The 17,449-nt window shown below is 30.9% G+C and overlaps 2 protein-coding genes across 5 annotated transcripts; one reads left to right on the forward strand and one right to left on the reverse strand.

Moving 5' to 3' along the window:
- Window positions 1-138: 138 nt before the first annotated feature.
- Window positions 139-17,433, forward strand: LOC125075928. Of its 4 annotated transcripts, none has more exons than XM_047687790.1 (18): window positions 139-265; window positions 607-868; window positions 5,601-5,732; window positions 5,946-6,142; window positions 6,345-6,486; window positions 6,680-6,773; window positions 8,623-8,802; window positions 9,093-9,257; window positions 9,838-10,003; window positions 10,345-10,488; window positions 10,964-11,179; window positions 11,482-11,716; window positions 11,792-11,926; window positions 12,287-12,406; window positions 12,772-12,961; window positions 13,484-13,720; window positions 14,770-14,958; window positions 15,655-17,433. In XM_047687790.1, the coding sequence occupies exons 3-18, from the start codon at window positions 5,602-5,604 to the stop codon at window positions 15,823-15,825; spliced, it is 2,712 nt and encodes a 903-aa protein (XP_047543746.1). In that variant the 5' UTR covers window positions 139-265; window positions 607-868; window position 5,601; the 3' UTR covers window positions 15,826-17,433. The 4 variants fall into 4 exon arrangements, with proteins under 4 accessions (XP_047543746.1, XP_047543771.1, XP_047543753.1 ...); XM_047687797.1 differs by having other exon boundaries at window positions 154-270; XM_047687815.1 differs by lacking the exon at window positions 13,484-13,720.
- On the reverse strand, window positions 2,890-5,020 carry LOC125075946 (GTP:AMP phosphotransferase AK3, mitochondrial). The gene has a single exon (XM_047687829.1). The coding sequence runs from the start codon at window positions 4,671-4,673 to the stop codon at window positions 4,020-4,022; it is 654 nt and encodes a 217-aa protein (XP_047543785.1). The 5' UTR covers window positions 4,674-5,020; the 3' UTR covers window positions 2,890-4,019.
- Window positions 17,434-17,449: the final 16 nt, after the last annotated feature.

Here is a 17,449-nt window from a genome sequence, read left to right on the forward strand (position 1 = left end):
CGTGTTCGAAGTTTCACGGCATTTCACGAGGTCGCGGGGATGGGGTATTGAGCTTCGGACGTACGGCGTCGTAGGTCGTGACGCGACGCCAATGACGTCACTTGCGCGGGTGGAGGGTGCGACAACCGATCAGGGTAGTCGCCCCACAGTGAAAGTCGGCGTCAGTACGGTCCGTACCGACAACTAAATTGCACGACGCGTTTACTATTTTCTCTATGTACGCCGAAAATATAACCTATAAACTTTTTGCAGCGTTGTATCAGTGGTACAGTAAGATTTTTGTTTTTTTTTTCATGATTAAAATATAAATATTTATTCTGAGTGATTTGTAAATTTAACTTTAATAATATTTAAATATAAATGAACGCTTAGACGAAAATTGACTTGGTTTTATCTCATAAACATAAATGAGATTAAACGAAGAATAATAAATTAAACCACTTCGTTGCATGGATTTCCAGGATGATTTCTAGTGGACACTGGCAAGCAATAACAGTAAAAAATAAAATACTTGTTATTATTATTGTTACTAACAAGATGAATTATCAAAAGTATTCTAAGGGGATTCCTTTTATCTCAACATTTTTATTTACAATCTAATTTCAGCGCCAATGCACGAAAGCTGCTAAAAATAGTCGGGGTTCGCGCGCTCGCGTCGCCCGCAACCGGCTCTCGTTTTCACTACTCATACTATTTCTGTCTATAGAAAAGTTATAAGGCAATCTTTGCAAAGGAAAATAGATGGACTCCTGTGCAGACAATGAAAAAAGTGCGAAAAAAATACCGATAGTCGCGAAGCGACAGTGTCTCCCGATGTTGTTATAGTGCAGTGACTAAACTTAAATTATAACGACGCACACGCTGAAAAGTGAGTAATCCATACGTTCAAGCTGTTAATCAAAGTTATAAATTATATATGTTATTTTTATAGAAGAAAAATAATTTAAGCAGTTAGGATAAATACGTATTATCTGATTTCATTTGATTTTACACCGAGTTACACTGACACACTTTCCTTGTTCGGCTACACGTGACGACATCGATGTCATTGACATACCGCTGTGAAAATTATAAATATACCAATAGAATGCTATATTATTATACTAATTAGTCCTCTTTTAAAAAAAATATTCTGACAAGTTCGTGACCTGCAGTGAAAAAATTAGATCGAATTTAGGTTTGAACTTATTGTTAAATTTTATTTAAAGTTTTTATTCTTGTACTCACACTCGCACTTGTAGTAAAATATATAATAATGATAGACTGTACAGTAAAATAAAATTAAAAACTATACTGATTTCTATGTTTCTGCAAAGATGGTCTTAAAATATATAATAGCCATTAAAATTTAAATTCAAGATTTCGTTTGTGACAGATTAAGATACAGACGTAACAAAAAAATATTTTTGCGTTTTACAGAGGTTCAAAGTGGCAAAAGATTAAAAGGGACCTCAGTATTATATAGCCATTGGACAAGTTTTAAAATACGAATATTAATTTTATTTTAGACTTATAAAAAATAGTATAGGCCTAAATGCAGATAAAGAAATGCAAAACACGGGTGCAATGGCTAAATATACTTCAGAATGTCTTACAACGTTCACAGTTTTTCTGTCGTTAGACAATACAAATCGCGTCCCTGCGTTTTAAATCTGTATTATTTTCGAAAATATTCATTTAAATTACATGCTGTAAAAGGCCATACTGATCTATATTAAATGCACAATGTATTTAAGGAACTTAATTAGAAAAGATTAATGCTGTATAGCTTAAAATCGCTTCGAAAATAAGCTATTATTTCTCGTAAAAAGTAAAGGATACACCAGCGCGAAGACCTTTTTAAGGTATACAATACTGTAGTACATTATTTTGATCTATTTTGTAGCGTTGAGCTAGCATTTGCAATGTAAGCGCAAAAAATGTGTTTATTTACGACATCAATTTGGAAACTTTTTAAACTATCAGTGTTTATCTACTATATTGTACATTTATTATACATATAAATCATCCTCTTGAATCTATCTTTTAAAAAAATCGCATCAAAATCCGTTGTGTAATTTTAAAGATCTAAGCATACATAGGGACAGACGCCGACTTTGTTTTATACTATGTAATGATTACCTACAACTGCATTAAAATCCATTGAGATCGATTATAGTAGTTCAGATAAATTATTTTCATAAAGCTTTCATGTCATTGATATCAGTAAATTGTTTAATTAAAAAATATATATCTGGAGTTGAGAAAAAATAGAAAAAACCTTTACATCAGTCTTCCACTTTTCACTTTAAAAATATGTACTTCGGAGGTGTTACCAAGAGCGGAATTCTTTTTAAAAATAAAAAAGTAATATTAAAAAATAAAATGTGCAAGCCAAGCCCTCCATGTCATACCCCACTTAACCTTGTTATCCCACTATAGAAATTAAAACCCTCGCTTCACTCCATTTTAAATAAAAAAATATTTTCCAAAGTAGGTACTTACACACGAAATAAATGTAAAAATACTAGTAATACCTACGCAATTGTAAGTTCTAAAATTAAAAGATAAACAAATAGAACGATAAATGTATTTAAAAAAGTACCTATATAATATGTAATATTGGTCAAAGTATTTAAAGTAGGCTTGTTACAAAGATATAACGATTATAATAAGTACAATTACATAGTTATTTATATCGCAATTCGCATGTAACATCTAGCGTACGTTTCGCTCTTCTTTTGAAAAACAACAAAGATCGACTAAGACAAACTGACGACTGTACACTTTAAAAAATTCATACTTTAAGCCTATTCATTTAATTTGTATCCAGACAAGAATGAACAATCTCATTTTTTATAAAAAAAAAAAAAAAAAACAATAAAAATTTCATTAATTATTTTAATAATACAATAACAACAATCAAAAGCAAACATTGTAAACCATTTTATATCTATAATAAATTCAATTTTGGAATACTAGCGGACGTCAAAACATTGGACATAATTAACTAAGCAAACCATTTATCATAATACAAACCTAACAAAAAATAATATATAATAATAACATTTACCAACAGGTACCTTATCTTGTGCTTGTCTTACTATTTATAAATGTCAATAAATTGACTTTCACCCACAACAAAATTCTAAAACAATATAAAAATAAACCATTATAATCTAAATCATTATAAACCATTACAAATTTAATCTAAAACTTTTACAGTGTATTAAGGATTTTATTGATTAAAAAAATTGCACAAACCCATAAATTGTTACGTCATTATTTGCCTATTATTAGTTAATATTAAAAATCCAGATTTATAGAAATTACAACTATAAAAACAATCAAATTTCGTTGCTTGTATGTTCCTTTATTCTAGATGTTGTAACAAATAATATGATGACTAGAATCATAATAATTATATGCCAATTCCTTAGTTATACTATAGCATAAAACAATATATGTAAAGATAATAAATACCTCTTATCATTAAAATAATATTTGTTGATCATAAATTTATAACTTATTAATGCTACATCTTTGAGATATGCTTCTTGTTCCATACTTAATATGTATAAAATTACTTGTTACGGTTATAAAAAATTTGCATCACCAATTTTACAAAGAGTGACATGTCAATATTTCTTATATTTTAAATTACAAAAAATAACTATAAATACCTATAAAACAGCTCAACTTGTATATAGTGGGTAAAAAACCAATTTTAAGTACAAAAATGTTTAAATGGAAGACCATTATGTAAACAGAACAGTTTATAAAACAATATACAAGTTTTTAAAATGAAGTATTTGTGACTAAATGATTACAAGATGTTTATGATTATTGTCAAATATTTTATGTTTTTTATAGTTGTAAATAGAATACATTTTTTCAGATATAATGCAGAGAGCCTCTTGTTAAAAAATGAGATTATTTAAGGAACATGTGCTTTTTTTTAATAGTTTTGTGCTACATTTTCATATGATACAAAATATATGTAAAACAGTTTTAATATTTTGGTCAAAATTATTCTAAAACTATTTTAGAATAGGATCTAAATATGCTGTCACTTTGGGCCAGATTTCATCAGATGTCCGCCCTTCAAATTCTTTGAGAATTCCTTTTTCTTTATAAAAGGTTATTACTGGTCGAGTTACACTCTCATATATTTGTAATCTTTTTTGCACAGCTTCTGGTTTATCATCTGGACGCTGAATCAAATCTTCACCGGTTACATCATCTTTACCCATCACTTTCGGTGTATTGAATCCTATATTATAAACTCTTCCCGAAGGCAAATGAACCCACCGATTTTTCACTCTATCAATAATAACTTCAAATGGCACAACTAAATTTAAGACTAGATCAACTGGTTGAACTTTCCAAAGAGCATTGGCCTGAGCCACTGTCCTAGGAAAACCATCTAGAAGCCAGGGTTTACTTTCCACTTTCTTCAATTCCATAATCATAAACTTAATTATTACATCGTCAGGTACAAGTTTCCCTTCATTAAGGTATTTTTTTACTTCCTTCCCTAATTCAGTTTGTTTTTCAATGTGATCTCTTAACTTATCACCACTGGATACATGTTCCACATTATATTTTTTCACAATTCTTGAAGAAATCGTACCTTTTCCTGATGCCGGAGCGCCTAATATTAAGGTTTTTAATATCTTCGCTCTAATAGTCATTTTCGCGTGGAAACTACTAAGCGACCTTTGATTCGCGTACTTTGATACGATGAATAAATATTGTTACCTTGCTATCTACGTTGGCCTCGCTTACGTCCGCACTAATAAACTGTATCAATATTATTAATATACTCTTCCCAACAAAAACCTACGTCATTTTGATAAAAATAATTAAAAATTACCTTATCATTCCGTTTTTGATAAGTATTGCGTTTGTAATTACATTATTAATATATATAAGCTTAACAGTTTCAGCTTAAAACATTACTTAAAGTATGTTTGTCAAAAAAATAATAATCAATGTATATAAATATATAAAAATAAGAACTACAATATTTATACAAACAACATTAGAATCATAACTGAGATTTGTCTGTCAGGAGTGTCAGATTGCACAACTGACAGCTATTATTGAAGCCGGCCAAATGTCATACGGCGAGCGAAATGCGTTCACAAGATGGCACTCGGTTAAAATTATTTTAGATATGTTTTGTTTTAACCTATTTCTATTAATATCAAAATCATCTAAATTATTGACGTCTTTCATACTATTCCGTTATTGACGATTAAATATTAGGCTCTAATTTAAGAAAATTACTAATATTACTACAAGTATTTAAAAGGGGACATTTACCATTTTTTTATTTTTATTTGATGGAGCTTGATATTTCGACATTATCTACGAATGTCTTGTTCACGAGATATCCCGTATTAAATACCTGTAGTAATAAAAATAACCATGTTAATTTAAAAAATTACCAATATTTTGATTGAAATTTATAATTTGAAAATTATTATAGGTAGGTTTGCAGTTCTTCAAAATTTTTTGTTTTTAAACACTCTCATTCATTTATAACGTAAACTCATAAAAGTATCGAAAATTTTTCTTCGTCAAAATATAAAAATAGGTATTTATTTTATTTATAGAATGGCGCTTGTTATGTTACCATGCGACCTGCCATGGTGGACTTCTGTGCAACGCCACCTCAAACATTTACTCGTGGCTTCCTCGCCGGCAAAACTAATGGGCAGCATGCTTAAAATTCACGATATGTGCAAGTAAGGTCGCAAGTTATAACATTAATAAATATTCGTATAATAATTATTCGTCTACAGTTGTAGAGTTGTCATAGTTATAAAATATTTTATTTTGCTAATATATTTAATGTTATATAAATATAAGCTTTTAATTGTATTTGTTATGCTTAATTATTATTAATTAAATTTATAATATTTTTTTTAATATTCAGTTGTTATATTTCCGTATCACAGTATAGGGATAGATCCAGATGACGACATCAAAGATCCAGAACTTATGAAGGGGCTTGAAGAATTTATAGAAGAAGAGATGACAGAGGAGGAAAGGCGGAACTTTTTAGACAATACAATACGTATCATGGTGAACAAAGCCCTACATCTTAAAAGATGGCGCCCACCGAAAGGACTCATGTTTAGTTTACAGCAACAAAGTAAGAAAAAACAAATTAATTATAGGTATTGCTTACCAATTTATAGAGTTGTGCATGTGTTATTTCAATTGTATCCCATAAAAGAAAAAACAACAGTCCACAAAATAAGAAAATAAGGCCTTTTTTACGTTCAACGTTGCCTGTGCATTCAGCATTGATGGGACCGATATTCCACTTAATAGTACTTGTTTTTTTTTTTCAGGTGATGTGACTGAACTCGATTATAATTTCCTTTCTTCACTCGTTGCTCACGCTTTCTTCTCTACTTTTCCAAAACGCACGCTCAAATCACATCCAACGCTGCAAGACTTCAACTTTACGCATTTTTTTAAAAATTTACACAGGTACGTTGTATGCATTAAAATGTTAAGCTGTAATAATTCTTTAACATACGTACGTACGTTTAGGTACGTACTTAAACATATGTTACGATACTTAAATTTTCACCTTTGTCATGTATACGGATTGAGAAGTTGTACAATAATGAAAACATATATGGTTATAAAAAAATATATTTGTTTTTTTTTTTTGTTACAGAAAATCGCAAAGAAATAAATTAAAAAGCTTGCTTCATTACTTCGAATGGCTAGATAAAAATAGCAACGAAGGATCCATTAAATTAAGTAGACAGGTAATGGTATCTGCACGATCAGCTGTCCAATTATTATGATCCATATTAGCTTTTACTGACAATTTGTTATTGACTTTATTCGATTATACCACTCTTGACCATAGATATCATATTTTATCAGTAGTGAAATATTATATGGTTTTTTTATACTTAATACAAACCAGAAATTACGTAGGGACTTAAATATAGAAATAAAAGTAGTTTCATAGAAACGAATATTTTGTAAATGATTTTTTTTTAATATTTTGAATTTTTTTAATTATATATAAATTATATTATATTTATATTGCTTAAATGCAAATTATATGACGCATCTACGACAATCGATGTATCAATCAGAAAATCCAGTGCCTGTCAGGTTTATTGAAAAAGATAAACTGGAATAATTTAACAATTTGGACCCTTATTGACTGGACCAAATCGATTCACCTTTACTTTATATTACACTTTCATAATGAAAACATATTCATCATGAGTAACAAAACGTCCTTCAATTGAAACTAAAAAGTCGAACTTGCAATGAGCAATACATGATGTATGTTTTTTCAGTCGCTTCATGCTAATAATAATATTTTAAAGAGTATTTTATCACTTACGTCTCTGGATTATACGACTAGTAGCCCGTTCGAATTCAGAGAAAATTGTTAGCTTTCATAAATTTCTTAATATACAATATTTCAATCCATTAGCCAACGTAAATAGAATTTGGCATGTTACCAGTTTTTACATATAGCAATTTCTAGGTAATCATTACAACTTGAGATTCATTACATTCTTAACTCTCATTAACATTAATAATAAACTTCTAAATTTCTTTAAGACAATTATTGTCGGGCTTGTGGTTAGCATTTACACCGACTTTCGGACCGGTTCAACAAAAGTCGTTTCTATCAAGAAATCAGAAGTAAGAAGTTGCCTTCATAAGCACATTAAGTCCTGTGACCTACACCTTTACCTCCAGTAGTCGGATTGCCGTTATATCAGACTATAAGAGTAACGGATTAGAGAGTTATGTTTACGCACATACTTGAGCATAATAATATTAGCTGAGCACTCAACTTTCCGCTGTAGTGAATGGCTAAAAATACGATGAGAAGAATTGATAACGCGCATAATGTTAGAAAGAAAAAATAGAACTCATAGTGGAAACTATTATATATTAATTCAACTGATCAGTTGATAGGTAGAGTCGCTAATCAACATTAAAAACCATATTCAGAATTGTGAAATAACAGAACATGCACACTGTTGCACTGCACGTGTTGAACACGTGTTATTTTGCCAAATTAACTTAACATTACACATAATATTACATAAAAAAAAGAACATCATCTGCAGCCTTGAATTTTTTGACGGCTATAATCGTAAATTCTGGTCATGTCATAATTATTGCAATTGACATAGAAAACACTTTTTTAGAACTATTAAGGTATTTCAAGCATTTCAACTTTATTTGGAAATACACCACAATCTCTATCATAATTCCCTTAACCTTTTCTTCACTTTATTTAGAGTCGGTGCAGTATGTCTTCCTTGTTCATTTGCCTCACTCACACTTATTTTATGCGTATCATCTTTAATTCTTTTGTCTCTTACTATCCTTATTCATTTATATCATTCATTATTCCAAATTACAAGGCACTACGATAGATTATTTTTCGAGTGATCTAATGATCTATGATTATCTACTACTAATTTCTTATCCTGTCTATTCTTGTCACGTCAACTTTCTTTATTTTGGCCCAGGATTCCGACCTCATAATTATATATAAAATATTTGCCGGACTAGGACATAATTAACATGAAAAAAAAATCTTAAAAATGAATCATTTCTATCTTCTAAATCCAGGTAATGACATCAAAGCAATGGCTGACAATAGAAGACTGGTTGGAATGTACGCTTCCCTTGTGCAAGTTGTTGGTCAGGCACGAAGGGCGACCCGAGCGCTGCGAAAACGATGAAGCATTAAGAGTTTGCTTCGCTTCCAGTCGTATTGGTGGTGAAGCACTCCTCGATGGGGAATCACAGGTGTGACTTACAGATTGACTTATGAATATTAAAAAGTTGATAGTACAGTACATTCAGAAAAAAATATTCCTTAACCATCACTTATGTTATGACCCTTGTGTTCGTAATAACACTGATTCCTGACTCCTTTTAGCTGGACACAGCCAGTAATAAGGTATAATAATTCCCAAAGCAGGCTTTCACAACGCTACTACCAGCGTTTTCATTCATTTTAACAATAGAAAAATTTCAGTATTAATTTTAATAATGTCAGAAAACCTTTATCGCTAAATTTATACTCATTTTTTTAGGAATCCCTTTCAATGTTCATGATGCCGGAGCTGCTGCCTGCCATGCTTTCCGTTGAGGCTCTCGAAGACAACGAAGTTTTAAAAGTAGAAGGAGTTAGAATGTTTAGCAGAATAAGTGACAAACGACAGAAGAATAACGTAGAACTACTCGATGAACCAAAAACGGTAAGTGTAATCATTATAATATATAATTATACTATAATTATCAATATAAAAATGAAAAAAAATAACCAGAAATTTCAAAATTGTACATAACGGATTTATTGAAAAAGGGGCAATTACATAACACTACAACCCTAACGAGACTAAATAATGGTCTCGAACGATATTGAGAATCAATAAGTAATACGTAATTTGTTGATTATTCTCTATGTTGATTTCTCAACGGTAAAGAAGAGGGTTGAAATACGATCTTCACTAACATTTCTCCAATTTCTCCATGACATGCGTTACATGGCTGAAGCATGAATTATTTTTTAGTATATACAACTTTTTTTTCGATAACATTTAACAGACATAGAATAGAGTGCTCACGAGTGGTCAAAGCAAAAAATGCACGAAACATGCTTTAAGAAAGAAGAGCAAAATTTGATGTATATTTTTATCTAAATAGATACACCGAAATAAATAAAAATATAAATATACCAAAGTGTCACCGTAGGAATTAAATTCATAGGAGTTTATAGTTAGTATCAAACGTCAAACTTAATGAATTACCTCATTTTTATGTAATCTATACCTTCAGGTTACAGTTTGCCTTATGGACGCTGAGGACTACAGCTCGATGCCTCTTGGTCAATGGGAAGAAGACAATGTACTTCGAGAGCTAAACAAAAGTCTATTAGCTTTCCAGCAAACTCCTATGAAATGTCGCGATTCTCAAAAACATGAAAGACGACTATCACCTATTGGTAAGTCAGTTTATAATATTTTATATTACAATATAAGATCGTAAAAATACAGTATATTCTAACGACCTAAGAACCGCAACCCACTCTTCAACATACCCGAAACTATAGACAGTAAATTTTAGATAAAAAAGCATCTGTAATACGACACAAAAAGTATTACAGTTATTGATAAAATTTACTGAAATACAATTTTCAGTAAATTATTTAAAATTCCATATAAAATAAAAACTTAACGTTCGCACACAAACTCATTTTGAACACAACTATATAATTCATTCACATGACCTTAAACGGTCCATCTATCTATATTTTATTCAATTAATTCCCATGTTTATATTTAGGCGAATCGTTCAGTCAAACACCACCTGAAGTTGAAACAACAGTTATGATAAAGCAGTCTTCATCGAGTACGATAAATAGTATAAGCAGCAGAAGTCCTTCGCCGCAACACTATACCGCTACAGAACTAAACTTGAATGATCCAAGTGAGTGAAACCTTTTAGAGAGATTATTTGAAAGTAAAAGGAAAATACAATGTCCGTTGTTTGGTTGAGGCCTACTCTCCTTTTAAGGAAAACTTAGAACTCAATTCTTCTCTTAACTCGACAAATACGGGTTCCCACTCGATGTTTTCCTTCGCCATCACCTTCACGATATAAGTTAGAAAACACAATTTAAAGACATGAAAACTCAATGATGTTTAATATTTGATCATTTATGCTTAACTTAACTTTTGAACCTCTGATCCTGGACTATGATCCATCAAGTCGGACCATTTCATTTATTTTTATTTGAGAAATCATAAAACAGTATGTGACTAAAAAAAATTATTGAAGTAACGCTATATTAAAACTTTTACTATTAAATTTAAATGTTATTAAAATTAAAGGAATATACCAGGTGTACATCAAATACGTTAAATATTATGTAATTTGTACTTGATACTAATCATATTTGCAGGTGTAGAGTTACAAAAACGTAAATGCTGGTTATCACCTGACGCTGGCACTTTAAACAACCGACGAGGCAGGTTCATCGTGCTAGGTTCTTCCGGAGAGTGTCTACCCGTCACCCGGACCGCACACCCTAATCTCGACACACAGGAAGACAGTCTCTACTCGAGCTGCAACTCAAGTGACGATGAATTCCACAGTGCCAATGATAGCTTCGATTATGGTGAGTGGACTAATAAACTTACAAATTAAATATATCGTTATCGAGTAAAAGCTGTAAAACAATTCAAATTTTACTTTCTATAAACACTTAAACTTCATTTACATGACGCTAGAGACACCTGCGTCGGATTTCAAGATTACGAGATGAATTATAAACACAAATTAAGCAATAAAATCGTCAGTGTTGCTAGTTCTTTTATTCAAATAACATCTATGATCTACAGTATGTGGCATCTCAGATGTAATACATAATAATTTAATTAGGTTATGCTCCAATCATTATTGATTTATCATTGATTACAGGTAGCGAAGATGAGGGTAGAGGGGAAAGTGCACGTCCAAATTCATTCCAATATTCCAAAGAACTTTCCACCGAGGAAAGAAGAATTAGTTTCGCTGACAGACTGAGGGAAGCTCTCCGAAGGGAAGCTGAAAACTCTTGCACCACGAGCACCACTGGGGACTGGTCCACTGACAGTTCTAGTTATGCTGTCGGTATCAGCATATCTGGAGCTGAAGTTAACGACAATGATATCAGGTATATTTTAAGCACAAAAGATTATAGATATTTACTTTGAAGAGAATAGATTGACTGACTGTGTCTTCAATTTAGGGTAAAACGAGGTGGTTCCGTCGGATTCGTGTTGACAGAGAAAGAAAATATGGAAAATGGCAACAGGCCACCTCGACTTCTTTCCAGGAAAGAGACTGGAAACAGTTCTAAGTACAGCTTCAGTACCGAATATACGTAAGTATTTATTTATCAATATAAGTAATTATTATAACAGGATTTTCCGGCATAGAATCTACTCATATATTAAGTATATAGAACTAAACAAAGTCAGTGAGATTTAACATGGACAATTTTAAGTTTTTGGTGATTTGGCTCATTCTGTCAGTAAGAAGTATCATATTTAAAAAAAAAACCGTAATTAAGCACCCGCTCTTCAAAGACAGTGATGTAGAATGTTCGAGGTAGAAATAATGAGTGAACGTTACAGACAATTATTTTGCATAAAACCCAATCACCTGTACATATTGTTTAATGCTTTACTTTCCTACTCCACCTACAAGGTTGATGATCAGATTTTCGCCATATTTTTTTCAGTTCAGAATTAGAAGAAGTTTACGAACAATTCAACCAGTGGCTGAATGATCCCATTGTGGACAACGATAGCTCCGAAAATAAAAATAGGGAATTGGATTCCCGAGATTTGGCTGTGATTAGGTAAGTTTTATATATATGTCTGTTTTAGTGTGTTTATGTTATCATTTAACTTGGATCGTTGTTCTAATGGTTCTAACCATGATGCGACAAGTCAGTAATGACAAGTAAATTCCATGCGCTACCAAGAACAATATATGAAATTATATATTTTTTAAAACTAATTACTTATTTTAAAAACTTTTTTTCATGCTGATTAATTTATCATTGGAGGCATGCACTATGTTTTAGAAATAATGACCTCTTAAATATGAGTTTTACATTGAGATCATAAGAGAATAAAGAGTTCTTATGATATAAAAATGGTATTAAGAGAACAATTTAATGGTTTAGGAAAATACGGCAGATATAATTATTTGAAATTACAGATTCGCTGGGTCACTATTGAAACGAACGCTGAGCGAATCGATGGCGAGCGGCGGGGGCGACGGCGCGGACGCGGCGGAGCTTTACGGCCGAGATTCGCGTGAGCGCAGCGCGCCGCGCCGTCTCGCTCTCGCCGCGCGCTCCCTCTCGCTCGAACTCGCGCGACATCGCCACCGTCTAGCCGCGCATCTGGTATGCATCAGACTTATATTGTATTATATATTAAATAGGCACGACGGTGTTATTATTGGACTAACGCCCCTTAAGTTTGAACCAGCGATCTTCTTGTACATGTTATTAATTAATTTTCCAAAAAACTACAGATAGTCGTTTATAGTTAAAATTGTATTAACTACTTTTCAAATTTTGAATAAAATTAAGCCACTTAATAACTTGTACAGTACAGACACCAATACACAACATACGAAAATTTTGAGGACACTGGTTTTAACTAATGAATTCTGTAGGTGAATGTTAAATATTTGCTTTTTTTAAAACCATGGTAAATCATAAAGTAATCGACCAGCTATAAATAATAAATTTGCTTAAACCATTTCTTATAATGTTAAATAGCATATGCATATTATTAAGAAAATTACATTAGAAAAACATGGTCCATCACATACGAGAAAAAAATAAAATTATAATTACTAAATTTATACTGATGATATCTGCCTCTACCAATAATGCCCACACAGTATAATGTTTTGACAGAAACGTAAAGTAAAAGAATCGATACCAGAAGATTTATTAGAAACGAGTATAAACAACAATACAGAAAATGATAACGAGTCGAGGTCCATCGGCTCCTCAACCGAAACTTGTTCGACGCAAGTCTCGAACCCGATTAACAGAAAGAAAAAACTAAATTGGGTAGTAAACATGATAGTCGAAACGATAGAAGAAACGGTCGAATGCGAACCAGTCACGATTAAAATAAAGAAACCAAAGGTCAGACAGTCTGCCTGTCGCTAATTCTTGAAATAGATCTCTTCTAAACATATACTAACCATAGCTTGAATGCACTCGCTTGGTGTGTGTGGAACCTATGTAGCATGACTCGAAAATTTATTACTTATAACAATTACTACATTATACATATCTTAAGCACTATATATCTAAAATGCTAGACATATAAATTATCTTTAAACAATCTAACAAATATGTATAACGTGTTCACGTTTCTTTCTCTTTTAACTTCAAATGTGTGTTTATTCACATTTTATTTTTTGTATACATCACATTGATAATTATATTTAATATTTAGAAATATGTTTGATTTGTATCTTTAATAATTATTTGATATTTTATTAAAATCTACTTTGAAGGTAGGAAAAATAACACCTTTGCCTTTTTCAAAAGAAGAGAAGATTAAAAAAAATGATTTAATAAACGAAGAAAATAGAACTAAAAATAAATGAATTAAAATTATTATGACCTGGAATAGTTTACTCATTACTCTTTTAATCACCAACAAAAATAACGTATGATTGCAATATTACCAATGTAAATTTCATCAATTATCGATTTAGTAGATAGTAATCTTTCCATATAAAAATCTGGTTGTGTTTTACGAATCGAAATCTAATTAATATATACGAATTTAATTGACTTAATTATATTTCGAAAACGAAATCTAGGTATTTAAGAAAAAGTTTGAAATCGTTTTAAGTTTAAAATGTTATAAACCTATGTATAAATATAACTGTAAGAAATACTTTGCGGTAAGTTACTAAGCTAGAAAATAACGACATAACTGCTTAGTTACCTTACTGAAAAAAATAATTCGCTAGATCTATGAAATACAAGACGATTATTTTAAAACGAAAGGTATGAAAAAAATTCGTTTAAGTTGAATGTTTACTTTCATCCAAAGTTATTTGTTAACTTTTAAATTTATCATAAGCAATAAATTAATAATTACACAATAAAAATATAATAACGAAATTTGTACATAAACATCGTTTTAAAATAACGTGATGTTACTGTCATTTTTCCAGCTAAACCAACTGGCTCATAAGATAGTAACGGGCGGGTCGTGTCGTCCCGTAGCTACGGGCAACTGGGGCTGTGGGCGGCGGCAGCGAGGACATCCACAGCTCAAACTACTGTTACAGTGGTTGTCTGCCAGTGTGGCTGGCGTGCCAGCTCTCATTTATTATACATTCGGGAATGATAAATTATTCAAGGTAAGGAGGTACTTATTGTTTCGTGAACAGAGACAAACTCATTAAATGAGTTTGGTCGCTGAAACGACTGGCAAAAAAATTATAAGAACTGTTTAAAATTTTACACCCTAAGCATTGATGGCACTAAGCTTTACTTGTACTATGAAAATAATATGTACACAACGGTATAAATATATACAGGTTGTCTCAGAAATCAACGTCAAGCCGGCCAATTGATGGGGTACCTGATCAGAAAAATAAGAAAAAAAAATATATTTATATATAATTTAAAAAAAAATTGGCTTTTTAACAAAAATCAAGAAATTGACATCCTGTGGGAGTCTTTCACGCTTTGTGATTACGAATCTTGACCATGTGTTGATTTTTTTTATGTAACAATTCCCTGAATAACCGTTTTATAAATTGTAATCTAAAATCGTTACAAAAATACCTGTTTTAGAAAAACATCATTTTATTACGCAACCATTATGCAAAAAAGATTATATCATCCATCTTTATGTGACTGAAACTGTCTTGTAAAAAAAATGTACTACGCTCTTTTGGCAAGTGGCTTTAAAAGAATTTGCATTTAGTCTGGATTCTAAAATGGTACTTCACTTATATATGTATTAAATCTTTACATTTTATCTAAGAAATATGTACCAATATTGTTAGTTCAATGAATAAATTTTAATGAATTGTTTTTTGATTTTTCAGCTGGACACATTAGTAAGAGTACTCACAGATAGGAAATGGACAGTCGGTCAGCTGTCACGAGCAGTGCTTAAATTTTCGCGGCAAACACTACACGAGCCGCACGTCATTCCCGATAACCATACACTCTTCGATGAACTAATCGGTATCGAAAAAGTTCCGGATAATTTTTGAGTTGTCGTTTTTAATTTCAGTTTTATTGCATCGGGCATTTTAGATTATAATATTACACTGTGATTGTCCACAATGTTTTTTAAGATATCCGTTTGTCTTTGACAGATTTAAGTATTTAAATTATTGTTAGCAATAGCTCAGATTATAAAACAAATATCTATGAGCAATAGTAACAAATTCTTAATAGACATTTCAGTAAAATTTGTAAAAAAAACAACTCTGAAAACAGTAAAAACGTCCAAAATTGTAAATTTCTTAATAAAAATCATTATCATTTTACTCATGATTTAATTAAAAATAAACAGAAAGATTTAAATATTCTCCATTTTATTTAAATTTTATTTGATATATTATGAGAATAATTTTTAATCATTCTTACAAAATCTATAGAATTTCACTTTAATAACGTTATAATCACGAATTTGATTACTTTTGCTAAGTGTGAATGAATGTTTATAGTATATATATTTTAAATATTTTTGTCTGTCGTCAAAAGAGTTTTTGTATATAATTTTTACAAATTATACAGACATAGTAGAGCCGAAAAAGCTCAGTTATAAGAACGTAAATCTTTGCCGAAGATCGCGAGTTCTGGCGACCACGTGTTTAGTTTTCATTTGCTAAATTTATTTGAGTTTATAATTCGACCGTGTAAAGAAATATATTTTTTCATCGCAGAAACCCAGATAGATTGATATCCATCTCGGGTTCCGCGGTGAAAAAAATCATCACGAGGAAACCTACGTGTCCGGTGATTTACACATATATAGGTATTCATCAACCACACTGAGAGTCTGATACAGCAAGGTTCAACAACTTGAGAGTAGAGGAGACCTTAGCAGTGGGCCATGTACATTTTAATGTTTTCGTCTGCTATACCTGAGCTCAATATGATAAATAATTACATCTTTCGATGCATTTATTTCAAATATCATAGCTATATAATTATAAAAAAAATTAGAATACATAATATAAAATACTAATTATGTGATTATGGCAGCTGTGGCTTATTTATACGATGTTTGTGCAATTTGAAGTAGATTAAAATAAAAACTACTTAAAAGCAATATAATAATTGGAATTTAATATTTTTGTACAAATAATAAGTACAATTGCGTGTAACGATTTATATCGTTGGATTTTTATGAAGTTATTTAAAATAATTAACTTGTTAAAAAAATACTATAAATAAAACTTTAATACACGTACTTTAACCTAATTTTAAGACATTTTAATAAACCTTCATTACCTACATCCACACCCTCTTCTAAAGAGTGTTTTCAAATTATTTCACTATCACCTCAATATTCACTTTAAGTTATAAATGAGAAATGTAACATTTATAACACCGTCAATGAATTCATTCAAATAATCGTCAATTTTTTAAGATAAAACCATCGAAAGAATGACATTAATTTATGTAGTTGTAATACAATATCGAACAAACGGGCAGGTTAGTACTATCTTTAATAAATGATATACATTGAAACTGTGTTACATTTAAAGGGTCTTCCATAGCATGAATCTCAATGTGTCCAAAGTTTGTTAATTTGTGTAATTAATTGAAATAACCAAACCTGATGATGCCAATAAATCTTTGCGTCACAACAAGTATTTTATTATC

The sequence above is a fragment of the Vanessa atalanta genome, chromosome 2, assembly GCF_905147765.1.
Source record: "Vanessa atalanta chromosome 2, ilVanAtal1.2, whole genome shotgun sequence".
NCBI classification, from domain to species: Eukaryota; Metazoa; Arthropoda; class Insecta; order Lepidoptera; family Nymphalidae; genus Vanessa; species Vanessa atalanta.